Source organism: Aplidium turbinatum, chromosome 12 (assembly GCF_918807975.1).
Source record: "Aplidium turbinatum chromosome 12, kaAplTurb1.1, whole genome shotgun sequence".
NCBI lineage: Eukaryota > Metazoa > Chordata > Ascidiacea > Aplousobranchia > Polyclinidae > Aplidium > Aplidium turbinatum.
The window spans coordinates 22,871,023-22,886,641 of NC_137483.1; the positions used below are offsets into that span (position 1 = coordinate 22,871,023).

The 15,619-nt window shown below is 38.4% G+C and overlaps 2 protein-coding genes across 2 annotated transcripts in view; both read right to left on the reverse strand.

Moving 5' to 3' along the window:
- Nucleotides 1–4,438: 4,438 nt before the first annotated feature.
- On the reverse strand, nucleotides 4,439–5,074 carry LOC145780695 (uncharacterized). The gene has a single exon (XM_082592316.1). It carries the CDS (start codon nucleotides 5,072–5,074, stop codon nucleotides 4,439–4,441), a length of 636 nt encoding a protein of 211 aa, XP_082448442.1.
- Nucleotides 5,075–7,877: 2,803 nt separating this feature from the next.
- The window catches only part of LOC145780852 (uncharacterized), a 33,030-nt gene continuing 25,288 nt past the window's right edge, over nucleotides 7,878–15,619 (reverse strand). Inside the window, exons 12-19 of the mRNA XM_082592499.1 lie at nucleotides 13,924–13,984; nucleotides 13,159–13,233; nucleotides 12,756–12,839; nucleotides 12,185–12,315; nucleotides 11,052–11,508; nucleotides 10,599–10,673; nucleotides 10,229–10,306; nucleotides 7,878–9,320 (exon numbers count right to left, since the gene is read on the reverse strand). Of these exons, the coding sequence (XP_082448625.1) occupies nucleotides 9,175–9,320; nucleotides 10,229–10,306; nucleotides 10,599–10,673; nucleotides 11,052–11,508; nucleotides 12,185–12,315; nucleotides 12,756–12,839; nucleotides 13,159–13,233; nucleotides 13,924–13,984 (1,107 nt within the window). The 3' untranslated portion in view covers nucleotides 7,878–9,174. The remainder of the gene's footprint in view (nucleotides 9,321–10,228; nucleotides 10,307–10,598; nucleotides 10,674–11,051; nucleotides 11,509–12,184; nucleotides 12,316–12,755; nucleotides 12,840–13,158; nucleotides 13,234–13,923; nucleotides 13,985–15,619) is intronic.

Consider the following 15,619-nt stretch of genomic DNA (forward strand, 5'->3'; position numbering starts at 1 on the left):
CGAGTCAAGCACAAAACTGATATGGATGAACAGTCATTGTGTTTTTATTGCTGTCCTGTTATAATATGTTATTTTGTGTCAACTGATTTTGCGGCTCGCTGGTGTTTATGCTTTATCCGCAAGCGGCTCTTTCTTTAAACAACTGTGCCCACTCCTGCTGCAGACGATATAAGTTGGCCTACATTAGCACACTCACTGCTATTATCCCATTATCTTTAATCACACATGCCTGTAGCAGCGTAAACACCGGGTCAGGGGTTCTTAAACATTTTGACCTGAACGCCACTTATAAACTTCGTGCCCCCATTTTCTCATTTGGCTTATGTCAAACTACATAAATTTAACGTGTTTTAAGATTTTAACGTGTTTTAGATTTAAAAATAAACAAAGTTTATTTTCCATCATGCATAAATCAAAAGATTAAGTGAAACACAATTTACTTTTACCAGCGCTAATGGGGAGATGTTCCTGCGTTTTCGAAGCCAGCAATTCAATTCCTGGCTTAGGTGTATTTAGCCTAGATGATGCATATCGCGTGTCAGATTCACAGTAAAATTTGTTCCGAGTTTGTTTCTCCATCACACTTGCAAGCGCAGAAACGCCTCAGTCCACTCAAAATAATAATTTTGACTAAAACTTAAAATGACTAAACAACAACCGCAAGAATAAGCGCTGGAAACTAAAGTCAAAACTAGGTCACTTCACCAGTCAATATTATAGTCGTAAGGTGTTACCAGTGCCGACCTTTGGGTATTTCGGGCCCTGTGCGGAATATGCTTTGCGGGCCCCAATGACAATGATCCAATTCAGTAGCATAGCTAAGTATTTTAAAAGGGGAGGGGGTTTTGACGGCCGGCGGGCAAAACCTAACGGCGTGTTCGCCGAAGGCGACACCCAGCGGCGGGGGGTCCTCCCCTAGAAATTTTTGAAAAATTAGGTTACTTTGAATGTGGTGCATTCTGAGAGCATGTTCAACAACAATTTGTTTAGTGATTTCCCTAACAACGAATATTTAGTAAAATAACCCGAAACTCGAATTTCAAAATAAACAGGCTCATGTTTGTTTAAACTCAAAAACTGAAATGGCACAGGTAAGAAAATTGCTATCCCTATTTCTGCACTTAAAATTAGACCAAAATTGCTTTTCAGATTTCAACAATCAGCAACTGTTTGACCTAGGCCCAAAAACCTTTCCCAAGTCAAATTGAAAACTTTCTGACCGTCTGCACTAACTTTGCTGTAAACTCTCTTATGGTGAGCCTAGCCCTAGAATGACCAGTGAAACATCAATGGAATCGGGAAGTAATTCTCTAGCGCCATGTGACAAATAAAAGTTCAAAAAAGCAACCGCTAGATGGAGATAGTAAGTTTTGCGGTTTGGGAAATTTTGAAAGATTTGTAGTATCCACGAATTTCCCCAACTGCGCAATTATGCATTAGGGATTTTTCCGTAAACCGCAAAATCCTTGCTCTCAATCACGATTTTCGTCGGTATGTGTAAAGTTATCGTTTCTAGCACTAGTTGCTACGTTCATCTGATGAAATTGAAAGTAAAATTAACAACAAACAAGATGGTTTATTGCTTCACTGACGTTTCGCGCACCATGACAATGCGCATCCTCAGAGCGAATAACATACAAAATAAAATTTCACCAGGCTATATACTGTAGTGCAATTGAAAGCAAGAAAAAATAAAACACGCATTGTCATGGTGCGGGAAGCACGGTGCGGTCCCCAGGCCCGGGAAGCACGGTTGTTTAGGGGCCCACTCATTTCAAGTTGTTTATTGTGTTTGTTTTTTTGGCTGTTTGAAATGTGTCACAATCAATGTGCAAGGCCTCGCGATGGACTGCTTTGTGTCTTCAACGAGCGTGTTGGTTTGATTGTAAAATTCTGGTGCGATGTGTTATTATCGGTTATTGACCTGAAGTAACCTTTGATTGCAGGTCTCTATTATGTAATGTGTTTCCAGAGCATTCGGGACATTCATTCAGAACAAATCTGGAATGTTCTGTTGTTTTTCACAATTGCCGAGTGACGTTTTTCATGACGTCATAAGGATGTTTACTAGTAGATCTGTGATTGCGAAATCTTTATTATGTAACGTGTTTTCTAGAACCATCTATGCCTACGTGACTATCTAGAAACTTCTTTAAACCTGCTATAAATAGTGGTGTGAATTGATGGATTATTATTATTATGGGAGTTGTATTATGATGAGTTGGTTATTATTATGAGTTGGTGATGAGAGATCATTGTTGTAGTAGTAGCAGTTGTTAATAGACGCAAAGATTATTGTTGATCGAGAGTTGAAGTATTGAATACGAGTAAAGCAAAGTTGATGCTAATATAATTTCTGATTGAAATTAGAATCGTATGAGAAGCTGTGAGTGGATCACGTTAGACTCGATCAAAAGCCGCAAGCGTTGGAATCTATTGCTGTTTGCTGTTACTTTGATTAATTGCTGAAAGTGGTGAACCATTCGTTGGAGTCCTTCAAGCGTTTTCATATATATCATTTCACTAATAGAACTATCCGTGAATTTAATTGACTGCTTTTCGGTTTAACCCATTAAACTACGTCATTGAACCTTTCCAAGTCTTTTTCCTGGTAAGAGATAGAAAGAAATCGTGACAAAATGAAAAAAATGTTGCTACAGAAGCTCGATGTCATACTATAAAATGCGCAATGTAAGGTTCTATTTACTGCTTATGAAACCCCAGTTGGTGGGACCACCCTTGTTCATGTTTAGTCGGTGCAGCGTTTTTCGGCATTTTAATGCTGTATGAACAACTACTATGTAACTTACTGCCATAAAAACTCGACATTTTATAGCTTAGGTTGTATCCATGGTTGCATCCATCGGTATTATATTGTTGATCACCATTTGGAATGACTATTGTAAATCAGCGAAACCAGTGTAAATCTATGCTATTTTGTTGAATTTACAGAAGAAATAACAGCCTAGCCTACTCCACTCTCGCTTTCTTGGAAAATGTGTTTCAATGGTTGATAGCATAAGACTTGACCAAAATTAAACGCTCGTGAAACGACGAATATGTTCAATAATAACATCCAGAAGCGTTGATAGGGATTATCTAGCGTATAGTTTTGCATTTGAGATGATTTTTTTAAATTCAAAAACATTTTAGAAGGGGTCTTGCATTAGGGAGGGGCACAAAATTGCAAAATCAACAATTCAATAATGAGTACACCTGAACTTTATGCTATGGATCAATGTCAAAGCAATAAAAAATTTTTTTTTACTTTGGTCGCAAAAACCCCCCGGATAATCAGATATCAAAAATGGAGGGGGGGCGCAGATGGTTTTTCAGAGATAATTTCAGAACCACTTGTCAGAAATGCTTGCAATTGGTCTTAAAAGATGCAGAATAACAGTCTGAGCAGTTTGAGACCTTATTTTTTAATCTAACAGAACATCAACATGATACATTTTTTAAAAAGTGAGATTTTTCCTTTTTCTAGCCCCAGCAGTTTGAGACCTTATTTTTTAATCTAACAGAACATCAACATGATATATTTTTTAAAAAGTGAGATTTTTCCTTTTTCTCACCCTAAAACGTTATTTTGCATTTTCTCAGAGTTTTGAATAAAAACAAAACATGCTTACAAATTACCAAATAATAGGTTAGTGATGGAGTAGTTATAATAACAGTTACCAGACTTCTTCTGTAGGTTGGAAGAAACAGTTAAAGTTTTCTATGGTCTTAAACTGAAGGAACATAATAAAGTAAACTGGGTGAAGTACGCAGAAATACATACAAGTAAGTACGCAAAAATAACCTCTAAATACACGCATTAAACACAGGCAAGTGTTGCAGTATGTAAAGAGATAGAGTCCACAAAGTTACAATACTTCGAACACGTTCTCCCAGAAAGTTCATTCAACATTAGATGCGGTTAACGTTTCAATGGCAGAGTCAAAATCTTCCCATGTTACGGTTGAGCAACACTGAAGTTTACTCAGGTAAACTTTCAGGTTCTGGGCATATATTTGCATCGGCAAACGTACTCTCAATGTCACTGATGACTTGCAAAAGTTTCCTGTTGAACATAAGGCAAGGATGTGTGTGACAAAGGAGATGTTGAGGAATATGGTCAACACCAAGATCAATAGCAACCATTTCATCCACATGAAGATTATGTGTAATTGTGTAGCTGATGGTTATTGGTTAATTTTGGAGCAATGGTTACTTACTAATCAACACATCAACTGTTTTGTAAATAGTTGGCCTTACAATGTTCGAGCTCTCTCTAATATGTCTGTATTCTTTGGGAATGCAATCACTTGAAGATTCATCAGTAATAATGCGACTATAGGGTCTTTTCTTACTTTTAGATTGTTCCATTTCTGGAGAATAATCATCATGGTCATCAGTTTCCATTGCAACTTCAACATCTTGTGCATCAATAGCTTCAACAGCACTTGCTGTTCAAAGCCAATTCTTCTTTCCTTTCTTTCTCCTTTTGCTGCATCTTCTCAAATGTACGTTCTTGATCAATTTTCCTTTCCATGCATTTTTGCCATCTTCTATCTTCTTCACAGCATTGCTTGCGAACTGTTCTCATATCATCCAGAAACTTCCACTCCATTTCTCCCATTTTTACTCTATACATTTGTTCCAAAGCCACTCTTTTTTCCTTATCTTCACAAAATATATCAAATAACTTGGTCATGGATGCATTGAAGTCAGTCAGTGAAGATGGACTTCTTTGCTGGTTGCATATAAAATTTTGCTTTGACTTTTTCATGGTATCTTTGAACAAACTATAATAAAGACTAATAACACGTTTCTTGACTGTCTTCAAACTCCAGTTGCAATACATCCAGTGATCCATTAGATTACATGCCATGATATGACATGCCTCATCTACAGTTTTTAGAGCTTTGCCAGCACGTTGATCACGCAGCAAATATATCATACATTGAACAATATCTTTTTTGAATGGCAAAATTCCTTTTCTCAACTCTTCTGCTTCAGTGTACGTTTCCTCTTCAACTCCCTTTTGGCTTTTTGATCTTGTGGTGTACACCCCACTAATAGATGCCATATAATTTGGTTGATTACAACACATATATGTTTTAAAAGTTTTACTTACAATATAGCATATTAAAAGGTGCTGTATAAGCTTACTCATATTCATTGAAAAAGCATTATTTACATTTTTCGGTCTAATATTAGTTTTCTCTTCCTAATAGCCTATAGCCAATTATATAGTCCATGGAGTATAGCCTAGTTAACCTATTGTTTTTATTAAAGTACTTCAATATTAATCAGTAACAAGTAAATGTAATATTAAAATGTATTTTCTCATAAAAATATTTAAAATCCTTGTTTTCTGGAGGAAATTAGTAAAAAAATTCATATATTTTATGATTTTAGAATAATGTTTTTTGGTTGGATCTCCAAAAGTGGTTGTTAACCAGTTACCTAATTTTTCTGCATCTTTTGAGACCAATTTGAACAGTTTCTGACAAGTGGTTGTTGAATAATATCTGAAAACATTTTCGCCAGCGCTACTCCCCCAGATTTTTTTAAATCCCATAATCCGGGGGGTTTTTCAAACCAATTTCAATTTTTTTTTTCTTAGTGCCCTAAGTATGTCTCATAGCATAAAATTAAGGTGTACTCATACAAAAGTAAATTTTAAGCCCCCCCCCCCTACTTGCATATGGAAGGAAACTCCATGTTGCAAATTTTTGTAACTATCTTGTTTACGTAGACTATTCTGATTTTTTTTAAACAAAAACGCTGCCTCATTCTTTTCTCTAGTTTATAATTTTTCTATTTCAAGAGTGATACAACTTACATGCCTCAGAGATGGCCTTTACCACTGCCAAACTGTCCTCTGAAAACGGCCCTGTAAAATCTTTTAGTTAAACTCCATAGCCCTTTGCATTGTTATGTTGTCAAAGATGGAGTCCCAACAGATTGTGGAGTCAGTCTGATGTTTTAAATCCGAATTCACAACCTCTGGTTTGAAAAACAGTTTAGGCTCACACGGCCTTATAGGGTAGGCCTTCTTTTTTATTATATTCGGTAGAGTGCGATAATTTTTGTTTGAAGCACCGTAATAAATTGCATTCGATATTTAAACTTTCACAGAGAGATTCGATTTATACATCGTCTGTTAATCGAACTGTTACAGTTTTTACTTATCCGTTTAGGCTTAGCCTACTATCATGCTTTTCATATTCACATATCTGATAATTCAATCCAAAAGTACAGTAGGCCTAACATACGGCGTGTGTATAGTTTTTTTATATTGTTATGATTGTATTGATACTTGAGGGTATTGAGGAAAGTGAAACGCTGTTTTCCACGAGCTCGTGTTTCCTTGATCTATCCACAAAAGCAGTGCATTCTAATTGTTCCTTCCTCATGACATGGCAAAAAAACTTGTTTGTTGTTTGATGATGTTTGTCAAGAAGGTAAAGGTTTTTTTTGCAAAATAACACTAATGTCCCAACTCTTTTTTTTCATAGATTGTTCCACAACCACAAATCCAGCATCGTGATAGAACTCCAGCGAGGGCAACGTGTTAGTTTTTTCCATGTAACAACATATTTTTAATTTATACAAAAACTGCAACGTCAAAAATTACCATTCATCGCGTAAACAACGCAATAATTATCATGTCGTGTTAAGGAGCGAGGAGAATCTTCAGTCGCCCGAGGCACACTAACCTGCAGACGATGTTTGCGAACTAGGAATTAGCCTTCTGGCAATTTAATAATATAGGCAGAATTTTGGCGGTTTTCGTGGCATAAATCTTTTGCTTACTTTCGTCCTAAACGCTTGAAACAAATAAGCGTATAACCACTTTAGAAATTTCAAGAGAAAGGTGATTTAAAAACTATCGAACGAACCAGCACTTGAGCTACAAGCTGAGAAGAAAAGCCGAGTCTCCGTAACTTCAATAGCAGAGATTTCGTCCTCCATTCCCTCGTACAAAGGCTGGACGCAAAAACTAAACTTGTCACAACAGTACGAAAATAGCAGAAAAGCTCGGTTACTAATGTTGGTCAAAAACTAAACTAAGAAAGTGCATGGGACCTTGCTTAGAAAACACTAAAGAACTTTGTCAGTGAATTCTTCATCCCGATGACGCCATACAAGCTCGACCGCTGTTAAGATGATCTCGGTCTATTGAGCACTGAGCAACCTTTCGAGACATGTTCTCGATACAGCTGAAGTTAAACTCATCGAGAAACCTTCCTTCTCGTAATATTCTTATCGAAGCCCCTAAAACAAGCTTTCAGTTCAAATCCTCTCCAATTACCGGAACGTCTCTGCGCAGTTGGTGGAAAAGCTGATTGGTGGACGTGCGAAGGTCGACACAGAAAAATCGAAACAAAAAACTTCAATCAATTCGAAACGTGTTTTGGAAGTTTTTGTAAGAAGATTATACATGAAAGAATGCGCAATTATTTGGAAGGTCAGACACTGCTTCCCCGCCTACAGTCTCCCTGTAGACATCGTTTCAATATCTAAACACAAAAAGGCCGACGACTTAACGATCGATCATAAGGATTTGATGACGTCACAAACAATATGACGTGAACACATCCAAAATAAGCGAAGATTATTTTTACATTGGCGGAGTTTTATCTGATTCAACTCACAAATATGCTCAATCGTCAATTTCTGTGTATTACAAATAAATCGAAAATTTTGAAGTCCGTAAATTACCGAATGCGTCGTGGCGGTGAGAGATCCACGAGATCCCGGACCTCAGCAAATTTATTGTTTCAGTCACCTCGACATAAGCTGGCTTGGGTTTGCCCTAAGCGCTTCAACCGGTGCAATGGCATAATCAAGATACAGTAATTCGAATCAAGCAAACACTTGAATATTGGCGGCCCGTGTTTATTATGTGCAAACAAATCACCATGTTACACTTTTTACAGCAAGCCAACGCTACATAACGTCTATACAACATGCCAGTCAATGACAAGACGATATAGTCAGTCGATGAAATTGAACTTTTCACTAAATTCACCATACAAGGAAATGCCCTTGTACCTTCACATGCAGTGTTTGATACATCAAAGTTCACATGAAACCACAACTCGGTTTCTTCCTTTCAACTACCGTTCTGATTTATTTCTTTTGTCGAATTAGTCGAAATAAGCAAACTGGTCTACGAGATTTCATGATGTTGATGCAATCTTTCTCTGCATAACAATGGTCGTTCTATGATTTTTCAACAACTTTAAATTCTTTCCAAAAAGCAAATAAAAACAGCCAGTTTCGGAAACTGGTTTCATTTATTGATAAAGCTATCGCCGCCGTGAAGGCGACTTCTTCAACATCTTATTCAAATAGTAAACTGGTTTTGACAGAATAGATTTGTCGATAAATGAAATCTCCACTTTCAAAATAGCGTTAGTTTGCGTTTTCACACCGAAAATAGACGCAACAATAACAAACGTTGCTGCTTGATGCGTGGTTAGTATACACCTTATAAAGTTATATAGAAGCAGCGAGCAAGAGAACGAAAATCGACCGCAATTTTTTGCTCGTTGGAGAAAGTGTTCTGACATGCTCGTTCCATCTCGATACTTCGGTCTAGCGGCGTCGGACCATTGCGAAAAGTACAAACTTTTTAAGAAATTGAAAATATTTAAAAGTGATCGAAAGAACTTGTTTTTCTAGCCGGGGCAAGCAGAAAGAACAAGCATGTCGAAATTCCGGCACAATGAAAGCCATTCAACAAATGAAACAATATGTACAACAACATCGTGAAAGAAAGCGATACGTGTCAGTAAAGCAATTAATAAAAGCTTTGGTCCGTAGCCTCCAACCCCGCCAGCAAATCAAACCTTTTTTACATTGATTCAACGTCTTCTGACGACGTATTAATGAAAGAAAGGACTGATTTTCTGGTTGGAAAAGTATAAATTTTGAAGTAGTCAAATTTACTGGATCGGTAAAACTCCAACTTTTATGCCGCATTCTGATGATCTCGTGGCGGGGAACGTGTATTATTGAGCCGATCTTTCAACAACGGCACAGGTTTGTACAAATTGCAGAGGAACGTGCACGCTTATGCAGATACAACCCAGTATAAAAATCACAATAATTCAACTGCAAAATAACGTATTTTCAACATTGAACCGGTGTAATTGATAGACTGGGTAGCAACATCTAAAAGTCACTGTCCAAAGCATTGACGCAGTCGACGGCCCAGGGGAGTCTGTCGTCACCCGGCCACAAGGGGGCGTTGACCTCACAATCACGTAGAGAAAGCTGAGGCAAACATCCGCTGCTGATGTTTCTCGCAATCATGCGACCTGCGAGTAAAGAATTGTCGTCAAGTTAATATCAACATCTCTAACAAATCTTATTTGCTTGTTATTAAACCAAGAAGCTTCGTCAAAAGTAATTAAAGTAACATACAATGTCTTTGATCGTGGTTGTGGCAAGAAAACTTAAATACAATTAAAACTTGAATACTGAAAAGTTTGGGTGTTCATCAGGACAATAAACCTTATAAATCATTATTGTTGGAAGTTTTTTACGTAGTTTAACGTCGAAAGTAACCACACATCATTAGCCAATCTTTAAAACATTGTGTTCTATTTCTCTTGCCTTCAATCGCACTTTTTTCTGTTGGTCGTCACTGCTTCAAATTTTTATGTTTATTGGTGGAAGTTTTTACGTAATTTAACGTGGAAAGTAACCGCTCACACATCATTGGCCAATTTTTTAAAATATTGCGTGTTTTATTTTTTCTTGCCTTCAATCGCACTACAGTAGGCTAGTATATAACCTGTTGAAATTTTATTTTGTATGTTATTCGCTCTGAGGATGCGCATTGTCATGGTGCGCGAAACGTCAGTGAAGCAATAAACCATCTTGTTTGATGTTAATTTTACTTTCAATTTCATCAGATGAACGTAGCAACTAGTGCTAGAAACGACAATTAAAACATGTCCATTGTCCACGCATAACTTTGCACCTCCAAGTCAACGCAAGCAGAACGTACATTTGAGAGGAAAAAATGAGTTTCGTCAATATTGATTGTTATGCACACGATGCATTGCACACGTGGATTGTATTCTATGAGGAATTGCTGACTTTCACTAATCTGTGATCCATCACGGTGACTCAAAGCGATTATACGAAACGTGTGGTTGACGTAGCGCAACGTTGTATAAGTGCAAATGCAGAATAAACATTGAACATAGTGGCTTGATACCTTGTTTCCCATTGAAATTCATCTCCGGTTGCAGAAGGAAGGAAGCACATGATCTGATGGTCGAATCCTGCGTCGCGTCTGCAATGCAAGATACAGCGTCAATATGATGCAGTAGCTTGATGACGTTTTTAAGTCCTATCTCTTTCGAAACCGTTCGCAAATATCGCATTTAGTGAACAATGTTCCGTCATATAAATTTATATCATTCTGAGTTCTTTCTCGACGAAAACTAACGTTCTTTTAATGATATGCATTAGAACACCACGAAAGCGATGATGCTTATAATCGAGTCCTTCAAACCACACAACACCAATGTTTACAAATGCTTCTTTGACGAGGAATTGACTTCGCTAGCATCCCTACAACTCACCATTGAAGCCGCACCCGTTCCCTGGCTGCATGAGCATATTGGAGGCATTCATCAGATCCGCGTACGGACTTTTCGCTGAATAAACACACAATTTATGTTCACCTGGTGCAGCGGAGAAAAGCTAAGCAGTTAGGACATACACACGAACGACTGAATGTCATCTCATTCAAATTTCATTTTACAGTTTCTTTAAAAGTTAAACAGAAACTTTTTGAAAGATCACACAAACTGCAAAGCAGACTTGCTACCCGGAAATGTTAGGTTGTTATGAAAACGTTCAAATATTACAAACGTTATATTACGTTACGTTTATACGTTTATATTACTACGTTTATACGTTACGTTTATACGTTTATATTACAAACGTTACAAAACAAATATTACAAACGTTCAATTGTTACAGGAAGATAATTAGTGATTTTGAATTATCTTGCGTGGTTGCGCAATACTTACCGGGTCCAGTGTAATTGCCGGGCGCCAATGGGAGAAGGTTTGGATTGAAACGTCGCCGTTTGGCAGGGTCAGAGTCGATCGCTTTGCTGTTGGGAACTTGCTTCTTCGGCCATTCGCACAACGCGTTGCCGTCGCATTCGACGAATCCCCGCTTCAGGTTCTTCATGTGGCTGCTGTACTTGTCCCGGGGGACTGTCACCGGTTGGTAAACGGGAGCCTTTTCAAGCGCCTGAACATTCGTCATCAGTTCCATCGATGTGTAAGGAAGCGAGGACTCTTCCCCATGCGTGGGGCTGCCACAATATGCGCTGTCACAAGGACTCAGGGACCCAGATGGGGTGGTGAGGGTGAACTGGCCGCCAGGTCCAGCCCCAGACTGGTATCCACCGTAATCTGGTTGGTGGCCAGGTGACGCCATCATAACGTCATCGCACACGCCATTAGCGAATTGTGCGCCCTGCAAAGTAACAATGATCAAACAATGCACAACAGGGGAGGTCGCAATGGCAAGAGAAAAGTTTAACACTCGGTGTGACCACGAGTAACCATAGATTGCAATTTGTGATTATATTCTTGTTGTGTAAATTTATCGTTTCTTTAATCAAAAACCGCAAACGCACATCAATTCATCCTAAGTAGTTTTAGCCAAACAACATTAGTGCGTTGCTTGTTAAATAACAGCAGTTTGCCAGCCTTGATCGTATTAATGAAAAAATCCACTTAATCATGATCATTCATCAGCCTCCCACACAGCACTGGATACTGATGGCAATGTGAATGATTTCATGCTTTGAAAGTGAAGCGCATGTTTTCATTGATACAATTGAAGTTGATGAACCGATTTTGCTTCTCAGGATCAGCAAGATCATGTGTGGGCATAATCCATGTTAACGACCAAAGAAGAGGGACGATAGCGTGTGGAGCGACCTCGAAAGGGGAACCTTGTGGCGGTCAACGATCAAAATAGGAGTACGTGGAAAGACGCCATCAAGCCGGATCAAAATTTGCTGACGCCCAAGCCTCGCAATACGGGGAATAAAAGACGTAAAACCGTGCACTAACTCACAAACTAAACTAGGTTATTGTATTGTGGGAATTATCCTGAATAAAAGTCAAGAAACTTGATGTCATACATTTGCGTTGAGTGTTTCAGACACCAAACCAGCCAGATTGTTACTGAAGCCGCTGACATCTGCCCCTCCAGCTTGATACTGCTGCATACCGTCATCCAGCATCACGTCCCCAAACAAGTCCTTGATCTTATCTGTAATTGATACAAAGTCACATCGTGAAAAAGTGTTAACGTCATACCTCGGCCTTCAACCACAAGCGTAGTAGCTGTAAACAACTGAATGAACCAACAGGGAGAAGTTCATGATTTTTGGTGAAATTTTATGATTTGTAAATCAAAGAACGAGTCATTCTGCATCAAGGGTCGTATGCGAGTTGATGTAACACTACCTCATATAGCTTTAATACATAATTTGCATGTCTGTAATATAAGATAAGTAGATAACCAATTCTTCTTAACCTAAACTGAGCTAGGCAAGCATTTGCACAATACAAAACCCTTACAGTGAAAAATAATCAGGTCAAGACAACCACACCTGTCAAACAAAAAATAAGAATTTGCAACTTTCAGATCCGAAAGTCAGTGATGGTATTGAAATTTCTTGAGCACAAAATGCAAATAAAGAAGCCTACCTTCCCCCAACTCCTGGTTCTCACTGTAGGACCACGGATCGCCGATGGATGGCGCGTTGAAGTAAATGTCGTCCCCAAAAATAGCTAAAAAAGTCATTCCATAAAAGCACAGCAATACAAAAAGCATATTAAATTTAAAACAACCACGCAACATAGAACAGCAACTTAAATTGCTTCAGTCATTGCTCCAGTTGTCCGATTCCAGCATAAAATAATACTTCTCCATGCGTTCCTGTGCAGTGCTAGCAACGATTACTCGTCGTAGCTCATTTAATACGTTAGACGTGCGGTTCGGTAAAACATCGAAAATGATTTTCGAATTATCACTTTTCATACTATGTAGAAGCCTAAGTTAAGCATTACTGTACCAGAAGCCTGTGGCATTAATAAAATTTGTACTCACCGTCATTTTCGTCCAATTCGGTGAAAGTAAGTGGGGCAACACTGCAATCGTCAACTTCACAGGATTCTTCAGCTTCTGCAGCAAGATGGTAATGTTAAAACTAGTCGTTTCAACGATTCACAAAGGCCACAATGCAAAGAAAACATGTTGACAATGCCGAAGAAAGTGCAAACCACAATGTTACAGCCTGTAAATCATGGATTTTTACATTTATTCGTCTACAGACGTTGGATCAATGTAAAAAGAATGATTGACTGGCTGGGACATTTATTAGATATTTGGGGATAAACGGTTTACTACCGGACCGTGCATTCGGTAGATCATAAGTTTATTCACCAAATCTTGTTTGCAGCACAAACAGTGGCTAGCCAAGCTTCCAAAGCAGTAAAGTATTAGCAGATTCAACGGTTCTTGACAAAATTCAACAATATAACCACAGCTTTGATCAAACAACCAACTGGAGAGAACACCAACCCAGACAGCAAAATCGGTTATTTTTACATTGATTCAACGTGAATCAATATAAAATTGACAAATTTTGCTGTCTGGGAATATATAGCCTTGTTTAAGAGAATTTGCAGCATATGCGGAACAAACATACTTTGTTTTCCTTTGTCCAACAAAAAATTACACAAAACCAATAAAAAAATCACACAATTTAGAAGCTAGAAGTGCTACAAAAGAAACAAAAAATATCTGCTCGTCGCGAACACACGGGGCACCGATCGATGAAACACTGCTTGGAATAAATGAAACAATCGTCACCTGATATTTGAGCGAGCAAATCTTCCGCGATTGTGTCTTCTTCAGCCGATTCAAGGTTCTCCTACAGAAAGCATTAGGATCGGTCAATAATATCGATTATCTGCGACATGCAAGTGGCAGCTTTCAAAGGTATGGTCCATTAGGAAAGCGGAAGCCTGGATGATCAGGCGATTTCTTTTGAAGAAATATCAACACGAAAAGCAGAATGCCAAGAAAGACCCTCGTCCAGAGAGGAGGTCGGCTGGCTCAAGTCTAACTAATTGTATCCAATCAAAACCTTAGATTGCAAGGCATTGCAAACGTTCAGCAATCTAACTTAGATACAATTGGCAAAACGTGACCGGTCACAACCATGAGAATTTTTCTTCACAAATAAACACATCTCATCAACGTTGTTTCAACGACTCAGAACTGCAACGAGCTTCTTTCATGGCGATGAACCGGAAGCTCATGAAATGAGTTCAAGATTTAATCGAAGTGACACAGAACCTTGTTTGTGTTACATGAGTTGGCTTGGCTGGGTGCCGCGCTTGCGAATCTAAAATGTTCAAGAACCTTCTTGGAATGGAAAATTACAGCAACGAGACATCAAGCGTATCATTAACGCAATTATCAACGATTTTCTTTCGGTAATTTCGCAAGTTATTCGTAGACGCGGCCTGCCTTCAATTTAATGATGTTTTCGACTTTTCGTGAACGTCGTCGAAATATCGCTGCTCAAAACAAAGTTTTCTTTTAAATATCATCCAACAAGTCAAGACAAAGCCACTACGTAACGTTACTGTATTTTTAGAGTCAGTTGCGTTGATTCAACGCAATGATCTCCACACAAGATCTTGTCTGCAAGTCGTCTGCTGTCAACAAGACAGTGACAACATTCTTAAACTGAAATCACCAAGTCAGTAATCCGTTCTTTTTCACACTGATTCAATGTCTTCAGATGTTAAACCAATGTGAAATAACGAATTTTCCGATAAGCAAGCCTGCATTGTTCCCAGACAGCAAACCAATGGATTTTTACATTGATTCAATGTCTGCAGATGTGGTCTGGGTTTTGGTAACTTTTCACATCGTCCACACCACCCCAAGGCCTCCACCACATAGTGATGTGAATGTTGCTTAAGTTCAAAATTTTATTCTCGATATACTTTGACACTATCAAGAACAGCGCGACTTTATCAAACGTGGCTTTCAAGCGCAGCCAAGTGATTGGTCACGACTTACAAGCAGCTTTAATTAAATCTTTCAAAGACCAGCTTGATGATAAACACCAATTTTTTTCAAATTGATTGAAAAATTATTTAAGTGCAGCCTGAAGGGAAGGTTTCTTTGAACTTAGCGACCACCTAACGTTTACAGATTTTCTACAGAAGTGATAAATTAAACTTTGTCAGTTGAGAAAAACTTTGATGCTTGGCAATGTCAAAGTGTAAACACAACAGCCAGAGCCAGTCCTTCGGTTCCCAAAAACAACGTTAAATTGGTGTAACGCTACACATCTAACGAACGACAAGTGATGAGGTGAAAAGATTCTAATCTCAGTTCTTGCAATGCCAACGTGACGTCATCATAGCCTGAAGTGATGGCAGATGGACAGAGGCAACAGCGAGTGTAATGGTTTGCTGAGCTGCATCTAATGGAGCACGAAAACATAGATAACAAAGCATTGACAGTGTTATTTTTGAAGACCGTTTTT

Excerpts from the sequence above, each read along its gene's own strand:
- LOC145780695 (XM_082592316.1), bottom strand. The coding sequence starts at position 5,074 with ATGGCATCTATTAGTGGGGTGTACACCACAAGATCAAAAAGCCAAAAG.